The sequence below is a fragment of the Manacus vitellinus genome, unplaced genomic scaffold, assembly GCF_001715985.3.
Source record: "Manacus vitellinus isolate BGI_N305 unplaced genomic scaffold, ASM171598v3 scaffold_43_pilon, whole genome shotgun sequence".
In the NCBI taxonomy this organism is placed as follows: Eukaryota; Metazoa; Chordata; class Aves; order Passeriformes; family Pipridae; genus Manacus; species Manacus vitellinus.
Genome location: NW_021940560.1, coordinates 5,761,912 through 5,787,573, shown reverse-complemented (window position 1 = coordinate 5,787,573; position 25,662 = coordinate 5,761,912). Strand labels below are relative to the sequence as shown.

Sequence of the window (25,662 nt, the reverse complement as noted above, 5' to 3'; positions counted from 1 at the left end):
TTTACTCCTTTACTATATATAAGGCATTCACTCTTTAAGGGTGGGGAAGTAATTTAAATGTAAACCTTTCTGTTTACAGAATTTCTGTGAAATTCTGAAAAAAGTCTTGTATAAAAATATCTAATTCAGTTATGGTAGATACAGAAAGCTTAGATTATATATATATATATATAAAAAAATAAAAATATATGTGCATATAAATATATGTATATATAAATCTATATGAAATGTTCAAGGAGAATTTTTGGTTCCTAACAGGACAGGCAAGGCAATGCTGTGGTGGGGTGGGTGAGTATCCACCTGCCTGGCCACACAGTGTCCTGAAGTATGTTAGTGATCAACTGTCCTTCAGTAAATAAGCAGGTCTTCGAGTCTGTGACATACAAATGGAGTGTTCTAGCCAGGAGGGACTTCTGAAGGACTTCTCCACAGAGATGTTTAGAAATTCTGACTTTAAAAATCATTCTGCATTTATTTCCAGTGTAGTTTCTGACACTGGGAACTGAGAGGGAGAGGATGAAACCTGAGCTGAGCATAAGGGTTCCTGTTTGGTGATGGCCTGTGTCTACTGACTGCCTGAGCACCTGTGAAGCCTGGGGTGGGAGTCACATTTCTTTTGGCAGGGGGCTTCACCTCTAGGTGCCTGTTCCTGCTCTCCACACACTCCTCTCCCTAGGCCTGGCATGACTGTGGTGCTTGATGCAGACCACCCCAAGTTACTTGTCTATATTTAGAAGAAAACACAGTTCATGCTCTGCTAACATATAAAACCCACTGATTCTCAGGTGTTTTTTCAGTCACCCTACACATTTCCTTGAAATTCAGGCTGCACTCTTGCAGCCTGAACTGAGCTGAGCTTTGAACTGAGCTTCACTATTATTTTGTATTATCTAGTACATGTATTATCTTATGGGACTGAAACTTGTCCTTTTAGAATGAAGGTCTGGCATTTAGTTACTTTTAGCAGACATTTAGAAGACATTCCTGTTCACCTGGAAAGCCTGTGAGACGTCCCAGGTGTTTTCAATCTCCCCTGAAGTCACTCTTCCACTTGCAGGTGCTGCTCATAGAATCATTTGAGTTGGAAAAGACCTTTAAGATCATCAAATCCAAACATCAACCCAGCACTGCCAAGCCCCACTAAACCCTGTCCCTAAGAACTGAGGCAGCTTGTAGGGGCAAAACCCAAACCAGCCTCTTCCTGCAGATGGAAACGGGAACACTCAACCCCTTTGCCGAGACAGCGCCTGCTGACCAGCCGTCTGTTGAACTTTACAGTTAATAATTTTCCCTCCTGCTTATTTCTTTAATGCCTGGGAGATTTCACTTTACGTTTGCTGAGATCAGTTCATTAAAATACTAATTTCAAGCGGTAATTATCTGTTGGTGAGCGCTGGAACCAGCGGTAGCACTGACACGCTCTCAGCTGCAGGAGAGTTCACAGATGCTCAGGTCCCTGGAAGCTCCGAGCAGGAGTCGCTGTGGTGATCAGCTGGAGGAAGGCTGGCAAGGATTTTTTTGGGGGGGGGAAATGTTTTAAGAATCACAGTTAACCACTAGGGCTATTTTATGTGGCAGGGAAAGTGCATTAACAGAAAACTGCTGTATCTGTTAGAAATGAACCTGATTTTACTGAAGTTGTCACGAGGTTTTGTATGCCTTGTAGAGTTTAAACTAAAAATCAATTACGGAACAGCCCTTAATCTCCTCTTTGGAGTTGATTCATATTTGGATGTGGACTCTGAGACCCCCATGACCTCCCTCCTTGCTCAGTACTGCACAGCAAAGGCTGGATTTTCTCTCTTCCTACTCATGTGCCATTATTCAATTTTTTACTGCATTATGAAGAGGAGAGTTTTAATAATCGAGCCAGATTAAAAGAATAAAAGGATGCTTCTGACGAGTTACAAACAGAGAGAGGCTGTGCATTTCTAGCAGATTTCAAACTCAGTATTATTACAACGTGTAAGAGATGATTAACAAAGAAAAATATTAGTTATCTACTCCCTTTGAGAGCCTAACTAATGAACCTCTACCAGCTGCTGTTGAAAAATCAGTAACACTATCACTATCAATTTCAAGACAAAGCACAGCTGACAGATGTTTGAAGTGATAAATCAGGCTGCACAAGGATTAAAATAACAAGCCCCAAATGGCCTTTAAAAGACAAAGGTGCTGCAGTGAACTATTTTCAGCCACTTTGAATCCTGTCAAAAGTTAGATCACTGATACAATTATCTTGCAAAACAGTAATGGCCAAAGTAATATGTTATGAAAAATCTAACAATGGTGATACTTGAGCCAAGATTTTGAAAAGAACAGGCTTGATACTCATTTGTGCTTTTAATGGCAGAACTGAGAATGCTGTGCTGCCCTTAATACTTCTTCTGGGAATGAGTGATGAAAAGTATGTGCTGGGCTGAAGCATAAAATGTAACTGAATTGCATTCTTGTACATTTTAATTAATCCTGTTTTAAAGCAGGAAGTTACATTTTAATAGGCAATGAACACCATTATTTAAATAAGGCATAAGATTTTTGTGTTGCTTCACTGCAGGCTGCATTTCCTAACAACCTGCCAGTGACACGATGGAGATAAAGAGCCCATTCCTGAAGAACAACGTGTGTGCTTCCAGACTCCACTGCCTTTAATGGAGACAACTGTAACGAGGGGAGAGAGCAGAAACAAATCCCAAGTTTCTGAACTTTGCCTCAGCTTTCACTGTTAAGTGCATCTTGTCAGAAGGCATGTTTCCTCCCTAACCCCCTGTTAACCCTATAGCATTTATGAAATAAAAATGCTAGAAATGCTGCTAGAAATGCTCTGTTGCAGGTATTTTCCTGGCATCACTCTGGGCTCAGGCACGGTCACCACAGAGCTTGGCATGGGAAGCTCCCATTGGAAAAGAGCTGCCCCTAGTGATTTCTGCACTGACATCTCAGGAAAGCTGTGGTCACTCCAAGTTCCTGGGCATGTTCCTGCTGAAGAACCTGTTAGCTGGGGTTATCCAGTGACTCTTGGTGATTCCTCCTGACTCCTCATGCTCTTTGCAAGTGGATGTATCCAAGAGTCCATCAGCTGGACAAAGGGGGATTGACTAGGAGTCTCAAGTTAAAAGCTTTCTTCCGGAAAACACGTTTTGCAGCTTACTCCAAGGATAGTGTTCCTTCCTGGAAATCCTACTGCCCACATGTGCTTTTGTTAATGTACCCAAGCTGTGGGAGCTGCTGGGTACATTCTTGGCATCTCTCTAAGAAAAATATTTCTGCTTATAAGCTTTGTGACAGAAACACGTGGGAAGTGCATGAGTACACTGGATTGCCACGGATACAGAGGGAAGAGGTGAGTAACCCCTCGCCAAGAAGTGCTGTGTCGTGGGGTCAGGCTGCCGGGGGAGGGCCGGGGCTGAGGCTGCTTTGGAGATGTGGAGGTCACACACTGGGGAGAAGCTCCTCCACTTGTGCCTTTTCAATGAGGTGGAGGCCCTTTGGGAAAAGCCTGGGGGTGAGCATCTTCCCAGGACTGCGCCAAAACCCATCCCTTGCTGGGAGTTCCGGGCAGCCCCTTCTCGCTGCCTTTCCCCGCCTGCTCCGGACGACACCATCGCACCAGTTTGGGATGAAGGCAAGGCCGAGGTTTGTCCTCCTCCCCAGCCAGTGTGGAAGCTGGGGCTGGGCTGGAGCTGCCTGTCCCCCCCATGGCTGCCAGGGGAGCAGTGCCATGCTGGCTCACAGCTTCTCCCCTCCCCGCCTTACGCGTGGAAAGCCACGGCAGTTTTCTAAATTAAATTAAAATCTTTTTCCTTTTCAAACCACTTAGCATGGGGTAGCACACTGGGGCACTTGCAGATATTTCACTACTGCCTACACACACGCATGCATGCTGCTTTCCTAAACGAATTGCTCTCTTAAAGAAGAGAAAGTCATTGACTGAAGCTGCCTGATTATTAAGTTTTAAGGTGAAACAATATTAGCCTTTGCCTAACAGCAGCCAGCCACGCCTGCAGCCATTGTGTACTGCATAATGGTGTACTAACAGTGACTTCATACTGTAAGGTCCTATTGAAACCCAGTTTTAATCCCTTTTAATTTATTCAGCCATCTTTTGTGTCCCCAAGAAAAGGAAAAACAGAATTCCTTTCAGCTTGAATTTGGTTGTACTTCAAAGATTGGGAGAACAGTTTGAGATTAGTTGGTCAAAGCTTTCTAAAATACAAAGATCATTCTTAGCTTTTTTTTTTTTTTTTTAACTATTTATCAATTAAAAAACGTGGGGTTTCTGACTTATTTTTAAAACAAAACCCCCCCACCATTATTCCCATCCAATACCAGTGCGTGGTACATGAAATGTTAATTCCAAAATGAAATGATAAGTTTGAAACACTTTAAAAATGACAAGGTTTAAATTTGAAATTCAATCACCATGTAAGTTTTAATAAGGCTTAATTAGAAACTGGTCAGTCATCTGTCCTGATATAATAAATCCATGACTTGGGTTTACAAAAGGGAGAAGAGATGAGTTTGAGATCTAGTTTGCCTGGAAGAATGTCATAACACAGGCCTGGTTTGTTCCCCTGCAGGAATTTAACAAGATATTTAATATCTAGGATCTTTGTATATGCACTGTAAGAACAGAAAGAGGATCTGAAGACAGAAAGGCACAGATCAGATGAAAATGTTATGTTCTAGCACAATAGGAGTTAATGCAAATTGCTGTCATTTGCATGTAAAAATATAATTTCAAACCTATTTGCTCCACACGCGCTGTATCTGTATCAAACAAGAAGGGAGCACATTCAACACATCTTTACATCTTACAGTCTCTCTTTTATTGTGAATTACTTTGCACATAACCCCAAGTATTAATTTGGTCTCATCCCACGATGCATTTGCTGCATTCCAACTGGCATATAAAGAATAACATTTCCAGGTTGTGGAAAAGAACTGTCCTAGCAGGGTGCTTGCAGTTGGTGAAACAAGCACTGATGGCAGATAAATCACCTGCAGGAGGGCTGTGGATGAGGGAAATGGGACTTTAGCACGTTGGTTTTAAGGCACACATCTGAAACACACACCCTAGAAAATGTACAGTCCTAGAAACAAGACAGAAGGAAGTGTTCTCTTTGGATGCAGACTAAAGGTGTCTTAGAAGAAAGGCTATATAAAAGCATAACCTGAAAAGTCTTCCCTTAAATGCAAATAATGCAAACTGGAATGCAAACATCAGTGGATTCATAGGCTGTAACAGCCAGCTGGATCCCAAACCTGCAAACCCCCCAGAGGCCTTGATATGAGGTTGGTTTAGATAAGCATTCTGTGAGAAATATCAGCTCCATTGACTTATTTGTCTTCACTCACAGCAGACATTCTTTCCCCAAAAGTTTAGATAATCACAGAGTCACAGAATGGTTGATGAGGTGGGAAAGGACTTAAAAGATCATCTAGTTCCAAAACCCCCTGCCATGATCAAGGACACCTTTGCTAGACCAGGACGGTTCCAGGGGTACTACTGTCCACATTCCTCTGCTAACAACTCATTTGGCTTCCCTGCTCCAGGACTTGACCATGCAGGGTAACAAAACCAAAATGTTCCTTATGCACCTTGGTGTTCAAATTTCTTTGGGGATTCTTCTTTTTCAGTTGACCACAGTCTTGACCTCCCTTGCAGGTAATGAATCTGCTTCCAAGACAGACTTTTCTACTTTAAGGTTTACTCTGAAAATATCCACTCTGTAGTAGTCAGTTCTCACTATGTTTTAAAAAGCAGAATAAACCAGTTCAGAAGGACTCATGATTGCTAATAAGACCCGTATTCACTGCTTCATTCATGCACTGACTGCACAGATGTAAAACAAAATTAAGTCTTTTTCATCAGATTGCCAAATTCTGAGTCTGTATAAGAAACCTAACCACTGGCCATGAATGAGTTTGGGAATGAGTGTTAACAGGTGCCCTGAGCAATCTCAAAACCCAAACACACTGGGAGTAGGAAGAGCAGGCTTTTAGAGCAGGAGATATGAGATGTGAGCTGATAAGGAGAAGCTAGGAGAACTTGTGATGTGTAAGTGATGCCAGGCTTAAAAAGCCACACAATCCTTCTTGTCTCTAATGTGTGTTTTCACACGGATTGTGGAGATCAAAGAAGGAAACAAATCTAAATGTAACTGCTGCCTAGACCAAAGCTGGTAATAGGCTTGTGACAGACATAAAAGCAACTGCTGTAAATGTTTTAAACTGCCTCCTGTGGATACAAAAGGTGGTTCTACAGGGACAGGAAGTAATCCCCCGTATTAAAATTTAATGTGTTGCCCTATGTGATCAATTACAAAGCCTATAAATATGTATGTGCATGACTGAATCAGTAATAAAAATGTGATTTTATAAATCTCTGAGTCTCCATGTTCAGGCCAGTAAACTTGTTACATCAAATAGCATTACAACTTCTGATACCTATGGAAGAGCCAGTTGCTTGTGATGAACCATTTCAGGAAGGGTTTGTTTGTCTGTCCTACCTGCCTGCAATGCTGCAGGAATAAGGATGAAGGGAGCTCAGCCCTGTGCCAATTCTCTGTGTGTCTGGATCGTCCACTGGTACAAACTTAATCTGGACCGGACATGACCATGAGATTCACTAGAGTATATGCACAGTAGTCTGTTACAGATTTTGGCTCAGAAATTTGTGTATAAGTCTGGTTTCCCTGTTCTTGGCTGGGTTTGAAGCTGGAAACCTTCCAGCTCCTGTTGGAGGCATAGCAGCTTCTCCTGTCCACAAGCCACGCATGGAGGACGGTGTGGACTCACAGTAGAAACAAGGATCATTATCACCTATGTTCAGAGAACAAGAAGCTTGGATATGTTACTTCACTGAACAGAGAGATAATATTTCCATAACAAGCTCCAGAAGAGAAAATCTTGGCAGATGTCCTTCCAGCCAGCAAAGGACAACACCTCATTAAGTGCAGATAAGATGTACGTGGCTCGTGCTCGACTTCACTTAGGGCTCAGCCGAACTTCAGCAGAAGCTCTTATAGCTGAATATGGATCGAAATGTCTAAACAATTTTGATGTTCAGTTCATTGCTGCTCAATACTCGGCAGGAGATGTTTTCTCTGGAGTGCTAACAGCATGCTTCCCTCAGCTGCTCTTCTCCATTTATCTTCACGGTCAGTACACAGGAAAAAGGCAGCACAGATTGGAGGGAGGAGGAGGGTCACTACGCTTCTTGTTTGCACCTCTGTCTGCATTGGGGTGCTGATTTCCTGGCCTTGTAGCCAGGTCATGATGATCCCACCACTGTTCAGGCCTTAAGGTATGAGAACTGCTCCTGCTCTGGTCTAGATTTGGGAACAGGGTGTCCGTCACACGCCAACAGCTTCCCTGCTCGTTGTATTCCTCCTCGATGCCATCCCACCTAGTGCTGTACATTGGGAGCACATCACTAATACCACGCTCTGCATTAAAGACAGCCAGTCTCTTCTTCTGTGCCCTGGCTTGCCATGGAAACACTCTCCTTTCCCAGGTGAACTGGCACTCAGGTACACACACACAAAACTGAGGGAAAGCATTCGGTTTGGAGACATGTGAGTATTAAAAGGTCAGATCAAGTCTGATGTTCTGCATTAAGAGATGTACTTGATTTCCTCTATGTTAAGTCCAAGGCTAAATGCACTATGCTTGGGTCATTTTCAGTAATAAAAATCTTCTCTTTTACATGACTGTACAAGGAAAATATTCCCTGCCAGAAGTCAGACCTATGCAAACATCCATAGGTTTCAGTAAGAAATAACTGGAAAGCACATTGGCTGCAGATTTAACTTCTCCTGTCTGATAGCTACAGTCTAGAAACATGCAAATAACTGATACATGTGATTGTGACAACTGTAAGACCAGGTAGTCCTGAGAGAATATGCTCTGTTGCAGAGAATGGCTAAAAACACTGCCTTTGGCTTTGATTATTTATATTATGTGATAAGTGAATGAACAAGGTACATGTGGTTTTTATTGCTCCACCCATGACTTCATGTGAGCATCTCTTATTTATTTTTTTTTTTGCTGCTGCTAATATTACAATTAAACCTTGCTATATGGTCTGGGAATTTATAAAAAACCTTCTCAGCTGTGCTGCACAAAATACTTCTTACAGAACTATTCCTTTTCTGATTTCCTTAGTGCCTACATTATTTTCAGAGCAAAAAAAACCCCGGAGTAATCAAATCACACGACCTACAAAAAGAGTGAAAAACAGTGCCTTGCTTGCTCCCAGAAGTGGGGAAATGTAGTGTTAAGACTTGAAACTCATTTCCAATTTTCTGTGTTCATACTGTGGTCTCTAAACAGCACATTATCTCACACACCAGATGTGCAGCAGTATCTAGGTACTACAGGGTGTGATAAGTGTGGAATTTCAGCCCTATTTCTTCTTTTATGTTGTAAGTCAAATCCTTACTCTGATTTTAATTTAGGGTTTTGTCTTGTTTTCTGTGTGCTTTGGGGGGTGGGACAGAAGTGGGGAGTTTGGTGCTCAATTATAGAAATGGAAAAAGAAATCGTTGGGGACTCAGAGTATTTTAGCTTAACAACACAAGAGAAATCAGCACTCACACCTCTAATTTTATTTAAATTGGTGTAAAACTAGAGTGTAGAAACAAGCTGATGTGATTAACTCCACTTAAGAGGAATTTGCCCACAAGAAAGCAGTCTCTTGGCTGGCACAAGCTGCATTTGGAACTGAAATAAAATGGAGAGATCTTGAAAATCTGAACAACTGTCAAGTGCCATTCTGAAAATACTATTTGGATATTAAGTAATTTGAACAAATTACAATAAATAACACTGCTACTTTTGTGTTACTAAGATGTTCAATAATAATAATAATAATAATTATAATAATGTTCTGTCTCAGCTGAGAGGTGGTGACCCCATAAAGCAGTCAAATGATGTTGCAAATGCACGTTTTTCATATATAAATAGTCATCCAGGAAATAAAACTTTGCACCAGGATGAATATAAAACTTGGATACAGCATGGTAATTTTCTGGTATGTTAACAGCATTTGGGAGCTTGGAAGGTGAGAGTTTAAGCTGAAGGGAAAAGGGAGGCCACGGAGGAAGAAAATGAGCCTTATCCTTCAAGGCACATTTTTGTCTTCATGTTTCTCCAGGAAGGTTCCTTTACCTTCCAGGAGTCACCAAGTGCTCTTTGGATTCAGAGGAAACTTCTTGCTGGTTTCTGTGGGCTTTGTCTGGGGCTCAATGCCTGAACATCAGCTTGGGTTCTGTGGAAGCTGAAAAGGTTTGGTTCCTTGCAGGATCAAATGGCTGCACACCTCTAAAGAAGCTGAGCATGATGCTCAGTGCTTCCAGTCATCCACAAATGAATGAGCTAATTAATTTTTTTTTTCTTTTGCTCTGGTATACTGCATAGTCCAATTAAGTTGCTAAGCCAATCATCTTGAAATAAATCAACCATATTGTTACATAATTCTTCTTAACAAAGAGAGATGTCATTATATGAACTAGGTTCTAAGGGTGCCAGATGCTCCTAAACAGGGAGTCTAATTTATTTGGTTGATTTTAAGAAGCAACTCATTCATGTGTGATAGATTTTGTCATCCAAAATGCTAATTCTTATCTGAGTTTAAAGTAGATTTCTGTCTCTCTCATACATAAATGAGAGCACAAAAGAGCTAAATCTGGACATTCCTTATTTCTCCATCACACAATCACATAAAGATCTTGTCAAAAAATACTGAATAAATGTCCTTTTTAAGACAGTTAATAGTATTGCAATAGAAAAGAGGCCGAAACCACATCTCAAAATAATTGTACCAGATATGTAGAAAAAACATATGATCTTTGAAAACAAAGCTTTTACTGAAGAAAAAGAATATACTGAAAGGTTAGCACTGTGTAATGGGAAAAATGGGATGAAGTGGGTTCCTGGCCAGCCCATAGTGCTGCCCAGTAATTGTGCTCAGCCCTGGAAGAGAGCAGAGCGGGCTGGCAGTGGGCTCAGAGTCTCTGGCAGACTGGGAAACCTAGTTCCCTCTGTAAAAAAAAAAAAAAAAAAAGGAAAAGATTACATGCTTTAGATTTGATTAACGTTTCAAGGATACTATTAAAGGAGATGGGCAGAGAAGAGCATACTGCACACTTCTAACACAGTAATCAAACAAGGCTGGCTTTATCTTTCTGCCCTTGGTTAATGCTCTTTTTTCTTTTTTCTTCCAGAGAGAAGATTATAGAAAACAAGAAATGTGTTGGTTGTTTTTTGATAGCTTCATTGGAGGGTTGAATGAGTCACACAAAAGCCAAGGTATGCAAAGCAGCTTTGGGTGACAGTCCTCTCCTAACCATCCTCCAAGGGTTTCCTGAAGAAAATGCTACTGACCATTAGTAATCTGCACCCCTTGGAGATGCAGGACATCAGAACAGCACTGAGAAGAAAGAAATGGGGATTACTGAATGTTTTCTGTGCACCTGTGCCTACCATCCCGATTTGTTGCTCTTAATTTTGGACCGCAACAAAACAGCTTTTGCTTTGTGTTTTCACTTGGCCAGTGATGATTGAAAGTGATTTCTCCAGATAAAAGTTGAAGGAAAAACCCCTGTGGTTTCCATTTGGACATTAGAGGGTTGATGTGTTTTGCTGTCACATTCTATTTTTAAAAGCATGACACTGCACAGGTGTTCAGACTCCGAATCCTTAGCGAAATCTGTCATCTCTCTGCAGCTTGTCACTACATCAGCTCACAAACTGAGGGAGAACCAAGTTCCCCTATGGTAGAAAACTGCAAGTGCTTGACAATGGTTAATGATAATTTCTTTCCATAGCTGAAAAATATCACCACACTTGATAAATTCTACAGTTTTATAATTGCTTCGAGGTTCATTTGCCTATCCAGAATTTCTCAATTTAATTATTTATCTACAAGTCCTCAGTATGTAGAACACAACCTAACGGATGATTAAAAATGTGAATCGTTTTTGCAGGAGCAAAAGTTGTTAGTCTGAGTCGAAGCACAGGCTGACAGGACTCTGTGCTGTCTCCATGAAACACTGAATTCAGAAGGATGAGGCTTACAGAGAATTACAAATCTTGTGTCTGCCTTAGGCATATATTATTTCTATGGGCATTGCTAAAATGTAACACAGCAAAGAATATAATAATCAGTATTTTAAGCAAGATGGTCTTGAGTTTTTAGCTCCAGAAAGTGGGGCTAACCCACACTAATGATGATCTTGAAAATTTTGTTGAATCTTATACACTGCTAGTATAGATTTCAGGCAAAAGTATCCCATGTTCAAACCATAGAGAAGGGGGAAAATGAAGCAGTTCTTACAGGACTGCTCCAGAGTCATGAAGCGAGTGCACATTGCTGCTTTACCTGGAGCATCCTCATCCACAAGGAACATTTACTTCTGCCTTACAAGGCCATTTGCATTGATATTGGAAGACTAAACTTAAGAGCTACCCCTGTAAGTAAAGTTTAGATCTCCTAAAGAGACCTGGAGTGAACCATCATGTCCTTCTTGCTAATTTAGAGACAAAATTGTGATTGTAAACCATTCCTTTGCAGATGATTATTTAATTTATGGTTTAGCATCCATCACTAAACAACATCACTAAACTGTCTCAATGATACTGTATTGAACTCCAAGGGATCCATTTGACTCTTGCACCAACTAAGTAACACTAATTCAAGTCCTCTGAAGTTTGTTTCTTTTCCCTATGTAAATCCTTACTATCAGTCACAGAGACAATTGAGGCAAGGGTCTCCTGAGCAATCCGAACCCATACATTGCCCAGAGGGATGGATGGGTGTCATTCAAATGTGCTGAAAGAGCTGGTCGATGTTATTGTGAAAGGTTTTGAAGACTGGGAGAGGATCCTGATGACCAGGAAAGACCCCAGAGGTAGCAACTGTTTTCAAAAAGGCTAAAAACAATCTGGGAGATTATCAACTGCTCAGACTCACTTCAGCCCTCAGGGAAATCACAGAGCAAATCCTTTCTAGAGTCATATGTGGACACATGAAGGGGAAGATGATGACTGGGAATAAACAACATAGATTTACCATGGATTTACTAAATTTACCATGCTTGACTAAACTGGTCACCAAATATTTATCAAATTACTAGATCTGTGAATGAGGAGAGAGCACAGGAGTGTCATCTACTTTGTCAAGGTTTTTGACACAGTCTCCCAAGCATTTCTATCTCCAGGCTGGAACATTGCTGCCCTGAGGAGTGGACTAAAAGTGGGTGAAAAGCTGCTGGGCTGTGGCTCAGAAGGCCACAGTTAATGTGTCACACTCTAACCAGACAATGGTAACAAATGGGTCCCGTTCTTCTCTAAGACTATAGACTGAATTCACAGAGGCTTAAATGTTCATAATCACTATCATTACTGAAAAGTTTTGACGTGGTTTGCCGGAAATCACAGTATAAACACCACCACCCCCTCCCAATAACTAATCTACCCAAAGAAGATGATTTAAACAATCTTGTTTGCTTCAGATTTCATTATAAAGTTATTTTCAAAATATACCATTGACAGTTGTTGATATTGGATCAAAGGTGTTTAGCAATTCTTTTTCCTTGTTTTTAATCTATATATTCCTTGAAAAAAAGTTGTATTTGTGTTGTGGGCTTGATTTAAAGGACAGCTTTCACCTGCTAACTTCCCCAGGACACTGTCTTACGTATATAGATATATACTTATACAAACACACACACACACAGAGAATGTGTCATAGGATGAGGTCTTCTTTCTCGATAATGTAATGAGGACTGCTTTCTATCTGGGTTGTCTGGAAGACAGTTCATCTCTTGAATAGATGGCTCAAAAGCATTTTGAATAAAACAGAATAATTGTTTTGCCTGATAGGTTTAAATATATCACAATTAGCACCACGTGGAAGAAGAATTTATCTCCTAAGTTAACTTGTGAGAATTGTATTTATATTTACAATGATTAAATAAATATTCATTTAACACATTAACTCAGTGATCTACTGAGTTAATCTTTCACCCTACAGGGATGTAGGACTGCAGACCCCATCGCTTCCAGCATTGTGACACACTACAGAGAGGGCTCAACCAGTTAGTCCCAGAATTGAGACCACATCAGAAAATTAACAACCAGATCAGAGAGAGACACAATTATGTACTTTTATGAGTTACATCAATCAGTTGGATTTATTCATTTTGTCTTAGAGAAGATTAATAGATGCATAGAACATTAACATACTTTTATAGCAGTGTAATTTATAAAGGGAAAAAACTTTTAGGAAAAAGTCTGATGCATCTACTATTAATATTTTGCTGAGGGGGATGAGACTTTTAAACTACTCACCTTGCAAACACTACTTAAAATTGACAAAGTGCAGCCTAGGAAGGTTATTCTGTATCTTATCCTCCAGGGTCAATAATTCTATACTCGGAGCCTTCTCTGAACTGATTTGTCTATATTTCAGATAAGAACACACTTTGATGTTCCTAACCAAATTGATGCATTTCTCCCACACATTTATTGTTCTTGTTTCTAACTGCTGAAAGAAAAACTAGCATCTTGTCTAGCTCTTAATGGAAAGTTTATCTATTAAAGATGATGGCTTGTATGAGAAAAGGTGGTGGTTCCAGGCAAAAAGACTATTTTACAGACTACTCTAAATGTATTTCTTTCAGGAATAGGAAATTTGAAGCAGTATTAGGTTTATATCAACAAAACATGTGATTCTTTTAATAACATCCTTCAACAGAAGCTTTTCTTATACACTGACAACTATAAAGGTTATCACTGCTTGCAAAGAAAAGTGTCCCTTGGGAATCTGTGGGATATTTCTTTAATCAGAAATTACAGTGAGTGAAACATTTAGGTACACAATCTGTTTATGTGCAATTCCTGCTGTTATTTTTCTTTTCAGACACTCTAATTTTTACTCAGAGCACTGATGTGTGCTCTGTAAACGAAGCAGAAGACACCCCTGAAGATCTCGCAATGGAAATATCACATCAGGGAGATTGGTAATGTTTCTGGCTAGATACAAGAGTGTTCTCCCTGAGCTCTGAGCTGATCAAAACCTTATAACTGTATGAACCCTACACTAATCCTACTTTTTGGTGCTGTGCTTGTTAACTCATGCATAGTGCTAATACAGTCACGTAGTTCACATCTTCAGAACACACACAGTGTCCCATCCTCATGGGCTGGCTGCAGATGTCCCAAAAAAATCCAACCTGTCTGGATCACATGCCCATTAAAAAAAAAAATAAAAAAATAAAAAAAAAATTGGTAGTGGAAGCATCACAGTTTGAAGTAGAAAAAAATATTCCAAGAGAATTATGCAGAATATAATGTCTTCCTCCTGAATCTAGCCCATTGTCTTAATCTGAAAAATTGCCAAATTCTCCAAGACTCCTATATAATCCCTAATGGGTTAAAAGACATCATCTAAACAAATTTGTTCAGCACATGGGATATCTTTCCTGTAAGATATTTTGTGAAAACCAACAGGGAAGAGGGAAGAAAAAAAGTGTATATTACTCTAAACACTCAGAAACAGTAGAAAAGATGAATAAAGAAGCAAAACTCTCCATGACTCATTGTGCTAATGTTGCAGTTCTTTGAGAAAAAGGTCCCCAGGAACAGGCAAATAATGCAGCCTGAACAAAGTGTCTCAAGAGTGATAGAAAAGGAGATAGCTAAGCATAAAGGGAACGAATTAGGGAAACTTTGTGCATAGTATTAGAAAAAACTTGCTAAACAATATGATACCATCAGCTGTGAGACTTCCTAGAGATTATCATGGGACCTTCTAAAAAAACATAAAGGAAGAATACTAGGAAGTGTTCAGCATGAGCAAGCCAACATCACAGGATATTGGATAGCTTTTCCTGGTATCCATCTGATAAAGATAACAACAAAAGCAGGGAGAGCTTGACAGAGAGCTAGTGCAGTTTTCCCCCAGGTTTGTAACAGATGCTTAAATCTATAATCTCTGAAATGACACAGGAAGACACATGACCCAAGTAGTCCTTGAGTTTTAATGTTGCAAATTCCATTTAGTTTGTTTTGGAGCATGCCTCACTGAGGACCTGATCATCTAATCTGTGTATGGGCTCTCTCAGGATACAAATCCAGGCATTTCTTCATTAATTTCTGTTGAAGGATCCAATCCAGGATGTGGTTTTCATGCACCTTTGACTAAGGTAACAGAATGAGGTAAGAATGCCTGCAGTGATGCCTCCATCATAGTTCATTTTCTAGTGTCTCTCTGCAGAAGCAAGATAGATGTGAGAGGAGTCAGCTTCCTGCTCTCACTGAATTTGTTCATATCTGACCTCCCACCAAAATAAATGAACAAATTTGTACCTATTCTCTCTCTTCCCCCAAAAGGTAGATCCAAGCAGCTTTTAGTCCTGTCGAGGGCAGGGACTGAGCACCCTCCTGCAGAATCCTGTCTCCCTTGATAAATTTGATACTGCCTTGAGAGATGCAGGCTCACTTTCCCTTCTGCTATCCTAATTAGGGGATAAGCACTGACTTATTTGCTCAGAGAGAATGGAGATATTATCACCTATTTATTTGTTAGTCATTAATAGCTGTTCTACCTTAGGCTGTCCAGCTACTCCTAAAAAGCCTCCTAGTCTAGGTGAAAGTGGGCATCCTTGTGACCCACGAGAGGGTTCTGGACCTTACAGGCATCTCCTTTCTGTGTGGGGAACTTGCTAAATTTCATTCTCAGGCACCATTCTGCAGGTGTTTGATTCAAAGCTGTGACACTGATAACTTCTCTACTATCTTTCAGTGATTTTGAATTTTCCAGAAGCGTAGAAAAATTCCTAACCACATTTAGTTAAGATGTTATTCTCAAACTGAGGAAGTCCCACTGAAATAACTGTTCAGCCATTCTGTGCACTTTAGTTAGATCAGAGCTGGTGATCCCAAGGATAACTAGATTTCTGTTACATAACTGTAGTAGGTAAGACAGAAATTGGGGCATGGGGGACATGCTCATAAAAGAGCAGGCTTTATTAACCCCTAGTCACAGACTCAGTTTATCTCAACACTCCCTGAAATCACAAAGGATGTCAAAGTCACTGCTATGGGACAAGTCAGTTAAGTGACTAATGGGTTGTGTTATCAGGACTACAGTTTCAATACCTAAACAGAAAAAAAATTGAATCTCCTTCACAATTACCAGCTTCATTGAAAAAAATAAAAATAAATCTGAACTGGACAAGACAATTCAATCCGTCAAAGTACAAGAAAGATACAATTGCCATTATATTTCTATTTTCCACCATGTTAATCTTTTTGTTCCACCGAAAATGTAACTCTGCTGTTGATTGGAAGAATATTGTAAACTCTCCAGAAGGCAAATTTCTGCAGATTGGTATTCTTAGTCATCATAAATACAAAGTTAGCTATTTTAAATTCATTCTTTCCCCCATTATTCAACATCAAGTATTAAAAGCAGCAACACTGAACCTTCAGTCTAAGCAAGGAGAGTAACAGATCCCATCCAATATCCACAAAAAGGTTTTATTAAATAAAATATGGAGTTTAAATTCCCTAGTCACAGCAGTCTTAAGCTGTCCATTGCTGATAACACATAGGTCATGCGTGTTTGAATAAAAGGATTATAGGGTGAACACCATAAAATGGATCTGAGTATGAGGTATGTCGTGTTTTCTCATTCTTACATTTAGAGGCATTTAATTTAATTTAAATCAAATAGGTCCTAACTCAACAATGCATTTATTCTCCTGTCAGACACTCAACACATTGGTATTATTTTAGCTAACTTCAGTTTGGTGCCAGGAACCGGATACTGAATTCCAGTGAGAAGAAAAATAAGAAAAGGCTCAAAGAGTGAGATGGATGAGAATGACTTTCCCACTATTTAAGAACTGTAAGGAAAAGCGTCAGCTGTGATTTTACCAGAACTGCTACAGAAAAAAAAATATCCAGGATTTCGGGTTCTAGGGGGGAGAAGTGAGAGTGTAAAGAAACCAAATACCTTCTGTGCCCCCAGGATGTTAACGTGGAAGAAATGCAGTTTGTTGTATCTCTTGGTCTGAGTCTAAATGTTACACACCACAGCTCACTGTCACAGCAAGACCTTCACAGGGATTGGGTGTCAAAGGGGAAAAATATGCTTTTTAGAGAAAAATGCTTTTGAGGGCAGAGTATATGGGATCTGAAGTTCTGTAAAACTTGCTCCTCTAAAAAAAAAAAAAGGTATCACATTCCAGTCATGTGTTATAATAGTGGATATCCACTCAGATTTTGAATCATAACAAATGGGTTTAAAAATTGACCATTTTAAATGGAAACATTCTGGAACTACATTATACAATCTACAACTTAAACCCAATAAACCTTTGGATTGATCCACTAACCAGAGAGCTTGGACAGAAGCTGTCAGTGAAGGCTGAACTGATGACCACTAATAGATTCTGGAAAGGTGGTTCTAACTACTAGTTTCATGTACAAAAAATAAATACAATTAAAAAAAATATAATTTTTTAAAATCTTTAAATAAAAAAAAATTGAAGCTGAGCAGTAGAAAGGAATATAGTCTTTCTACCTGCTGCTGGCTACTGTACTTTGGATTGAGCATCTCCAGAAGGAAGAGGGAAAGCAAGGAAGCTGCTGCTTCTCCCAGAGGAACTGAGCATTCTCTGCTTGGAAAAAAACCCAAACTTTAGGAAGATGGAGCATGGAGGGAGAGAGAAAGAGAGTTAGCAAGCAGGCAGCTCACAACGGACCGCAGTCTGGAAAAGCTCCCTGGAGGGGCAGAAACTTCCTTACAGCAGGGAGCAGACCCAAGCCAGGGGAATGCAAAGAAGACTGATGGATTTGTCATTCAGCACAGAACAGAGTGCACTTTGATTCAAAATTACCTAAAAAAATGGATGTTTCCAATACGGGAAGACTAATTTAATGTAAACTACTCAGAGGTTCAGCAGCGGGATGAAGCAGAGCCTGGAATACAACAGCAGCTCTATCATAGGATTTGTCCCAACCTGGTAAGGAGTTTAACATCAGTCTTTTCCTTGCCTTTAGCAGTGACAGAATTGAAAGGAGTCAAAAAAGTAGAAGAAATTGAATAGGCTTCAAAAGAAAAAGAGGTGTTTCAATCACCTAATTTAAAGTGGCCGAGGCTAACACACCTGATAACTCAGTGATGCCACAGCAGTCACATTATCTACTGCAAATCTTTCCACAGAGCTGATTAGCATTTTATTAGTTTAATGAGTGGAAAACAACACAGGCTTTAGCCTTCTCCCTGGCACATTTTGCTCAAGAGACTGAAGGGCTGGGCTTCACTCCTGCCTTGATCCACATTATGACACTCTGAAAATACCCCTGTTGTCAGCCAGTTAAGATCAGATTCAGCAGCTTTTTGCCTTTGTATGGAGATGGGCCAGTGAAGGAAAGGGTCAGCTATACAGAATATTCTTCTAGTCTACTGGAGGTGAAGCTGAGACATGTGCCTTGAGGCTCTACTTTGTTTCTTTGATTTCCCAAAACAATAATGGCACACGTGTAAGACATCTTGACTAAAAAGTGTCATTCTGACTACAGCGCACTATAAAATTACTGTTATATACCTATTCCTGTACTACAATTTTTGGAGGTTTCTTCTAACAATCACCTGGGGTAAGGAGAAAATTCAACTTGGGAATACTTTATCTGTTTTAGGCTCCCAGTGGTGGAAGAACACACTCACTAGTAACAGTTACAACTAAAGGCTCAAGAAAAAAAAGCACTGGCCATGAGACCCTTGAAGCCCCACAAGAAATAGCAATTCCAACTTTCCAGAGATATGTAGCAAACAACAGAAGCAACCAGCAGGTGCTTGTAAGGAGAAAAGAGCCAGGCAGCACTAGAGGTCCCATATTTCACCCTCCTGAGGTTCATACACAGGTAGAATTCGGTGTAATTGTGGGAATATTCCTGGTTACTGTCAGTCTGTCGGTCCTTCTCCTCCTGCATTAACTGCCCAGGCTCATTTCAACTGCTGAAGGCATTGTTTTATTTCCATCATCTTCCTCTTTTTCCTCTTTCTTGCATTTATCTCTTTCTCCCTCAGCAAAATCCCAGGGCTTTTTTCCTCCAGGTCACCCTCAAGCACAGCCAGCTCCTTCTCCATCAAAACCATAAAAAGCCCTTAAATCTACTTAATAACAGAATAAATATAGAAGCACTTCTATGCACAAGTGGTTTATTTTCCTAGATAATGGCTAAAGTCAGATGAAATTAAGGTCGTGTTCATACTGGTGATTTGTGATATTAGAAATACCTGGTCATCACCAAAAACAAGTAAAGAAATTCTCAGCTGATTGTAAACATAAAAGAAATATGCTGGATCTGGAGAAGCAGAATTAGAGCTTTTAAAGTAGCCTCAAATCTGCACTGCAATGATACAATAACCATAATTGCCCCCAATACACATAAAAACCGATTTTAGAGACAGTAGATTCTTCGTTTTCTTTTTTATTTCTCCCTATTCTTTCATTTTCACTTCCCAGCTAATAATAGCTTCTGTTACTACCAATCATTTGGAACAAAGAGAAAACCTATCTCAAGAACTACAGCTCTAACAGCTCTTTAATTCTACCTCAAATTATAGTCAATCATTCAAATTCTGTATTTACAGTAAGTACTGCCATTCCAGGAAGAGCAGAGCATCACACCAGCACTGATATCTCTGCTGCAAGGACAGAACTACTTAGTCTGAACTGCAGATCCAACTTCACAGCCCTTTATTTCCTCCCCACTCTTAATTTGTTTCCTTGAACCTTTTTGTTAACTGCAACTGAGCTTAAAGCTGACACAGAACACCAGCCCACGAGGGGATTCCCTACAGGAAAGGAATAAACACTGTTTTCCAACTCCTGACCTGCAGACCTTATAGATTTTGTGTGAGATTCACCCAGAAACTCATCCACACCCGCCCCTTCCATCCCATCTCTTGCTCACCTGGCAGAGTGCTGACAATTCCCGTATTTCTGCACAGGACCCATAGGTTTTCCAGCATCCCAAGTGCCTTGTACGTGGAGTCTGGGAGCAGGGGAACATTAGGACTGCAGCCTGTGTTCCTCCTGCAAGATGCAGACTCCTGGGCTGCATCTTTGTATTGAGGGTCCTCCATCAGCTCAGATTACTCAGGGTGTAACCCAGGTGCGTGACTCAGCTGTAGGCACAACTGTGTTGCGTGACTGCATGGATGTTATCACATTTACAGTGCTACAACACTACAATAAGAGTTTCTGAACCATGAGGAACCAACTGATAAATAGATTTTTTTTTACAGATAAGAGTACCAGATAAAACCTGCAAGTGTAAACAGTCCTAAATTGAGGAAAGGGTCTCTAAGAGGCTGAAATGTGTCTCTCATGGACTTACTTTGCAGTAGTGATGCTCTGCTGGAAGCAGAACCTAACTAGCAGGTCCACCCCTGATTTTCTTTAACTCTGAATCTTAACTTCCTAAACAAACTACAGGAACTATAGCTACAACCACAGTGGGAAATTGAGCAAATGGAAACCGAATGGGAATGAAGAATGGGGTTGGACAAATAAACATACACATATTTAAGATTCAAAGTGAATGGCCAGAGCTGCCTCAAAATAGGATGTTTGGAAATCAAGTTCAGGATGAATTTTTAATAGTTATGTGAAGGGGAACTTTCCTCTTTTCCAGTTCTGCTAGATTTCACTCAATTCTCCAAGATTTGATGTGGTAAAAAGTTTAAGGCTGCTATTTGTGCTTTATAATTGGTACAGCGAAGTGGTATGTTAAAGAAGTCGGCAAAAATCAGGACTAGAAGATGGATTAACAGAGCAAATGTACTGTCTTGTGAAGCATGCAGGCACAAAAAGGAAAAAAATCTTCCTTTTTCCTCGCTGCTTTTGATTTTGATACATTGACAAGTACGTGTGAAAGATCCAAAGCGACAGGTTTCCCTCAGCACCAGGAGGGGTTCGCTCTGTTTCTGACCAAGATGCAACCCACAGCTATGGAATCGCAGCTTTTGTCTTAAAACCATTCTGGACTAGCACTGATCTTTCCTGATTTCAGCTCTTTACCAGAGGTGCCCTTAAACACTTGGGCCAAATACGGGTTAACACCTCACCCACAGACCATACACTGCTGACACCCCAGTGCTCATTCCCCACATCATGCTGAGCAGCTCTTGCTCCTTCTCATACACTTTGGCTTATAAAGTGCCGATTAAAGGTAAAATTTTCAACAGTACAGGAGATTGGTGCAACTAGAGAGGAGTTGTGTCTTTCTGATGCCCTGAATGTCCCTCTAGTGAGGGGTTTCTGCTGCTCCTTTTTGACTCCCATGTCTGAGTTCCTTTCTTGCAGAAACCAAGGTGCAGGAGGAAAACCAGGAAGGTGGGAGTGATCAGTGCATCCCAGTTTAGCAGTTGGGCTCCACTGATCTTTCCATTTCACCTCCCTGTCGGTTACACTTACAGCACATCTCTGACATCTCTCAAAGTGCTTTACAATGGCAGAAAAACTCCTTGCATGTTACACATGGAAAGATTGAGACTTGGATTTTACTTGCCCTGTGCTAGGGAAGCCTGGAGTGTCTTGTGGTCTACTGGACATCAAACAGACTTTCTGTACAGATTTTAAGTAGGCTCCTTAACCTTTCTGTGTCCCAGTCAACCTACAATTTTCAGTCAAACTGAAAAACATCAGCCACCAATTCCACAGAACTAGGTCAAAAGACATGATGTGAGGACAGATTGAGTTGTGAACCTCCTCTGTAAACTAAACCTGGCCCCCTCCACCTTAAGACACAACTTCTCATTCAGGGTAATAAATTCTCAAACTTCTGAAACCAGCATTTGTTGATCTGTCTTCAACTGCAAACTGCCTGAATTCCTTGAGTTACTCACATTACTTTAATACACAAGAACGAAACATAGGCTTAGAATGCCCAGAGCATTGAGAAAAATAACAAAATAAACCAAATGGAAGGTTGGGCCCAATATATTTCATGACAAATTTCCCCCTGAAATTAAAGGGGGTGGAATTTCAGCCGTGTGCTTCAAGATGACCAGAGGGAAGCATTTACCTTTCTGAAATGGAGTTGAGAGTTTTGCATGGTGCCTATTTCTGATTCTCACTGCAAGGGCACATTACCTGGAATACGTTTGCAGGGCTAGAAGACCAAATTAAAGTAGCCAGGAGGAACATACCTCTGTATTTCTAAGCCTTACAGGGTATACATATTTTAAATGGAAAGGCAGTGTTATCTCAGTTTTCAAGTAATTTCTTCTTATGAAGCAATGTCTTCTACTGTAGCAAATATTCTTCTCAGCTTAAAGTTATTAAGAACCTTAAACTCTGTTAAAAAAAAACTTCTGTAAAAATTTTGTTTCATTAACTTTAACAAAAACCAGTTTGTTAGACAATTTCAGCCCTTGAAATTCCAAGACAAACAATCTATCATTGAATTTCCCTCATATCAAACACTGTACTCTCAAACTGGTGGAGAAAAGTCTTAAAATAACACCCTTGGTCATTTTTTCCCAATTATTTCTTATCTATGCAAACACTACTGGGGGAAAAAAAAAATCAACTGCTTTTAAGGGTTTGTAAAATGATTGATTTCTGGATTTCTAACACAGCAACAACTCTACCCAATATTAATGTTAGAAGGGAGTTTCTTGATGGAAATGCTGGTGCAACTTTAACTGTAGGCACTGGAAAATGCTGCTGTGATCCTTCCTTAATTTCAGACCTCAAAGATGCAAGACTGTGCAAATAGTTATGGTGCCTGATGACCCTACAGAACCACAGGTCCTGCCTGAGTGCCTGTCTGTAACTACCTCGCCAAGACAAAGTAGTAACTAACTCTGCTTCTCGATTCAAAACCTGCATACTGCTTTTATTTCTTTTCTTCCCTAAAGGAAAGAGGGAAATATCACACATTTTGAAGACCCCATCTAAGCTATTTTAAACAATGTTATGAAACAGGACGCATTAAATGTGCAAACTAATAACATGAAAAGGAAATAATGGATACTGACAGCATTTTATTTTTTTTTCAACAAGATTTCTTTAAAATGACAAGTAATATTCCCAGGCAAGTAGGAGAAGCCCCCTTTCCTTTAAGGTATTTAAAGATAACTTAATAAAACACTATCAGGCATACTATAAACTATATTATCCTAATACTTCACTCTCTTCAATATTCAACATGTAGAACTCTATTGTTTGTGAAGAGGTAACTAACAGGGCATTCAGCAATTACGTGACAATTGGAAAAGCTTAGTGAAAATTAATGGTAAAGCAAGAGTACCTATTAGTGATAACACAACACAACAATTCTTCATCTTCTTATCAATAGCAGCCCAGACAAGTACTGGCTGTGCATTGCAAATTGTTGTTTTGCTCCATACTGTCAACATAAGGTAAACCTGACTTTTAAAATCAATGCATTTATACAGGAGCAAGTTAGCACCTTAACCTGACTCTACAGCAGGCTTCCTTACTGTTACATATGCCCAAATATGCAAAATATTTGAGGAAATATATATGTGCTTATGCTGCATGCATACTGGTACACCAACTATTAATCAAAATAATACTCCAGGAACATGCTACAAAAATACGTCTACACTCTATTAAAGGTACTAAACATGAACTTCTGACAGAACAGCATATAAAAAAATCATCTAACACTGCTTTCAGAAATTCAGTGAGACTCTCTGCCATAATCTCCTCAAATTTATGAAGTTTCACATGGATTTCATCCTAATTTAAGCATCTTTAGGAAGTAGGTAAGCAGACAGCACACTTTGGTATTTGAAAGGCAAGGCACTATTCGAAATTCAATTTATTAAATAAAAGGTACTTCTATCTTCACTGAAATACAGTGCCAAAATATTTTGCATTCTGACACCTCTTATATGTTTTATAAAAAATTAAGATTGCCCCATCAGGAAGGGTTTGGTGATAGCATTTATGGCTCACTAGAATGCTGCTGCACTGCAACACTGAAACCAATGATTTTTTTATTTCTTGGCTGAAATGCTGAGCCTTTACTCTTGAATAATATTAACCATGTTGATCTTTGGTTAAAAATAGAAAGAAAAAGTCAAGAACCAGTAACAGCAATGCCTGCCTGCTAAAGCTCCTAATCAGACTCCGGGAAGCCACCAGTCCCTCCAAATACTGGCCAGAGAACAAAGAATAGCAGAGACTTGTATTCAATGCATTACCACCAACATCAAATATTTTTAATTTATAGTAAGCAAAAAATTTAACCAGATGTTAACCAGATGTTCTGGTAAGACTATGCCAAAAGGTATTTACACAACTTTTTAGCAGTGGGTTAGCCTTACAAGGTAAGCCTAAAATGCATCAAAAATCTCACACATTCTCATTTTGCTTTAATTTGCTATTTAAGCTAATTTATATAAGCTATATAACTAATTGAGTTCAAAACTTTCTTGGTTTGTATATAAAGAATGCAGAAAAAAATGAATCCTCCTGGGTGAGCTGAGTGCCACATCCACCTGGGAACCTTCAGTGACTGTTTATGATTTTTGTTTGATTCAAGGCAGCAACTTTGCTTCTTTTAGCCAGCCATCACTTACAGCAAGAAACTTCCCAACATCATCCATAAAACATTGTGTAACAGACCCGATCCCTGATGATTCAGGTTTCAATCGATCCCTTTTGATATCTCTTAAAAAAAAATAAAGAGGAAGGTGTGAGAAGGGGTGAGAGAGGTTGCAGGCATGAGGAAGGAGCGTTTTTATTCAGTTCCCTTCTGCTCAGCAACTTTGTAATCCATTTGCTGCTCTGCTTTCCCATCTCTCACCCCTGCGTGTTGTTTAGCTGGAAACTGGGCTGCAGGAATGTGAAGAATGTAAACAGCCTTTTATTGTCCAAAAGGATGGGAGTGTGAAAGAAATGTGTGCCTTATCGCAGGGCTGCAGCTCGCTACTTCATTGCTATGATAAAGTGCTGGAGCAAAAAACATTACACGACAAGCACAATCCAGAACCGGATTAGAATTTGACATCAGCTTCCTCAAAAACTAATCAATCACCTCACGCTGTAATACTAGACTCCAGTTCTTAAGGAGGGTGTTTAATCCCTTCAAGGTTTATTACACACTCCCTATTGACTACGGTGACAAACTTTCGGGTCCAAGGCAGCTGGGGAAGAGAGGCATAACTTTGCAGCGGAGGTATTTGGCAGTAAAACCAAAACTCACCCCAAGTTAAAATGGGATTTCGAAATTAAAGTGAATATGGTCAAACTCTTCTACAAATACATTTTTTCCTCTTTTTAACCTCTCCTGCCACCTGAACAGGAGCATTAATCCATTTGCTTCCCACCATCAGTGCTCCACGAACGAGGCACTGCTGGCGTGGGGAGAACTTGAGCTCCTCGCCCGCCTCCAGCCGCGCACCTCGTTTTGCCTCCCTCCCTTCAGAGCCCTGAATTTCACAGTCTGCATCTCACCTTGCCACCACGTCAGTCCCCGCATTCCCCCACCGCACGCAGAGGAATATTTAGCGTAACACCGGCAGGTCGCACAGTTTCTGATAAAAATTAAAAAACACCTGGCTTGCGCTGCAGCAAGCCGAGACTAACGGGGGAGCTTCCC

At 40.1% G+C, this 25,662-nt stretch overlaps 2 protein-coding genes across 2 annotated transcripts in view; one reads left to right on the top strand and one right to left on the bottom strand.

The window, feature by feature from the left end:
- SPOPL (speckle type BTB/POZ protein like) overlaps nucleotides 1-2,640 on the top strand; it is a 50,670-nt gene extending 48,030 nt beyond the window's left edge. The window contains exon 11 of the mRNA XM_018078894.2: nucleotides 2,558-2,640. Within this exon, the coding sequence (XP_017934383.1) occupies nucleotides 2,558-2,585 (28 nt within the window). The 3' untranslated portion in view covers nucleotides 2,586-2,640. The remainder of the gene's footprint in view (nucleotides 1-2,557) is intronic.
- Nucleotides 1-25,565, bottom strand: part of NXPH2 (neurexophilin 2) — a 37,356-nt gene extending 11,791 nt beyond the window's left edge. Inside the window, exon 1 of the mRNA XM_018078895.1 lies at nucleotides 25,518-25,565. The gene's annotated coding sequence lies outside the window, so the exon portion shown is untranslated. The remainder of the gene's footprint in view (nucleotides 1-25,517) is intronic.
- Nucleotides 25,566-25,662: the final 97 nt, after the last annotated feature.